The sequence below is a fragment of the Galeopterus variegatus genome, unplaced genomic scaffold (genome assembly GCF_000696425.1).
Source record: "Galeopterus variegatus unplaced genomic scaffold, G_variegatus-3.0.2 Scaffold2806, whole genome shotgun sequence".
Classification (NCBI taxonomy): domain Eukaryota; kingdom Metazoa; phylum Chordata; class Mammalia; order Dermoptera; family Cynocephalidae; genus Galeopterus; species Galeopterus variegatus.
Genome location: NW_007728917.1, coordinates 266,655 through 267,808, shown reverse-complemented (window position 1 = coordinate 267,808; position 1,154 = coordinate 266,655). Strand labels below are relative to the sequence as shown.

At 34.8% G+C, this 1,154-nt stretch overlaps 1 protein-coding gene across 1 annotated transcript in view; it reads right to left on the bottom strand.

The window, feature by feature from the left end:
• Window positions 1-816: 816 nt before the first annotated feature.
• The window catches only part of ZNF532 (zinc finger protein 532), a gene marked incomplete at its 3' end in the record, with an annotated part of 75,041 nt that continues 74,703 nt past the window's right edge, over window positions 817-1,154 (bottom strand). Inside the window, exon 9 of the mRNA XM_008583039.1 lies at window positions 817-851. Coding sequence (XP_008581261.1) covers window positions 817-851 — 35 coding nt within the window. The remainder of the gene's footprint in view (window positions 852-1,154) is intronic.

Sequence of the window (1,154 nt, the reverse complement as noted above, 5' to 3'; positions counted from 1 at the left end):
AAAAAAAAAAAAAAAAAAAAAAAAAAAAAAAAAGCATTACGGACATATATATACTGAATATCTTTCAATATTTTTACAAGTGGAACTCTACAAAATATTTCTTTCTAGTAAAGATTGTTTGGATGTGAACTGAGGAGAGAAAGAAGGGTAAGAAACAATTATTGAAACCAAAAAGGCCATCTAAAAGAAGTAGCAGTGAATTATTTTGACATAAATTCTTAACATATGCCAGCTGGCATAGTCCTAACGTAAAATCTTTTCTCCACACCCTATCAAAATAATAACCACACTAGTAGCAATAACACTAAGGTAATGACTGTATTGTGAAATATGCTTAGATTATTTATTCCCTAAATTGGTCTTACATATTTATTTTTTAAGTCAAAATTATGGTATTGAAATCAAGTATACCTTCACAGTTCACTGTTTCAGAACACTGATGTACTTATCATAATGCCAAAATGGTATTTCACTGGGTAATCCAGTAAATCTGGATCTTTTCAATAGCTTCTGGCCCGGTGGAAGTAAATATTTATGCTCTCCTGAGACCTTTAGCCAAATACAACTTTCAGTTCCTTATATGTATATAGCATATTTCATATTTACACCTCATCTTAAACCTAAAAGGACTGGAGGGTGCTAATCACATCACATATAGTTCTTTCTAGGTACCTACAACACAGGACACTGGGAGGTCACTAAAACATGTGTAACTCCCAGTTGAAGAAGATGAAGTTAAGTCTAAGAGGGGTTAGATGTCTTCCAGATCAAAACTCATTTTTGATACAATAACTCCAGAAATATTTTTCAACTTACTATGAGGCTGGTACATTGGACTTTATGGACAGGAACTGAAAAGAGAAAGAAAGTGTTAAGTTCAATGTGAAAAAGAGGTAAAAGGCTCCCTTCACACAGTGGTGTTCTTTAAGGGAAGTAAATGCTGCTGTGGACACATGCAGGAAGAGGACACAATTCGGTCTTAGGGGACTGAGAAAGGCTTTCCAGATGAGGTGACCTCTAAGCTGAGACCTAAAGGAAGTTAGCCACCAAAAAGTGGTGGTCTTTCAAACTAATGGGACATCACCCAAAAAGTCCCCATTATACTTAGAATGAGCATGCAGTATTTAAAGCACTGAAGGTAGTTTCATTTGTCT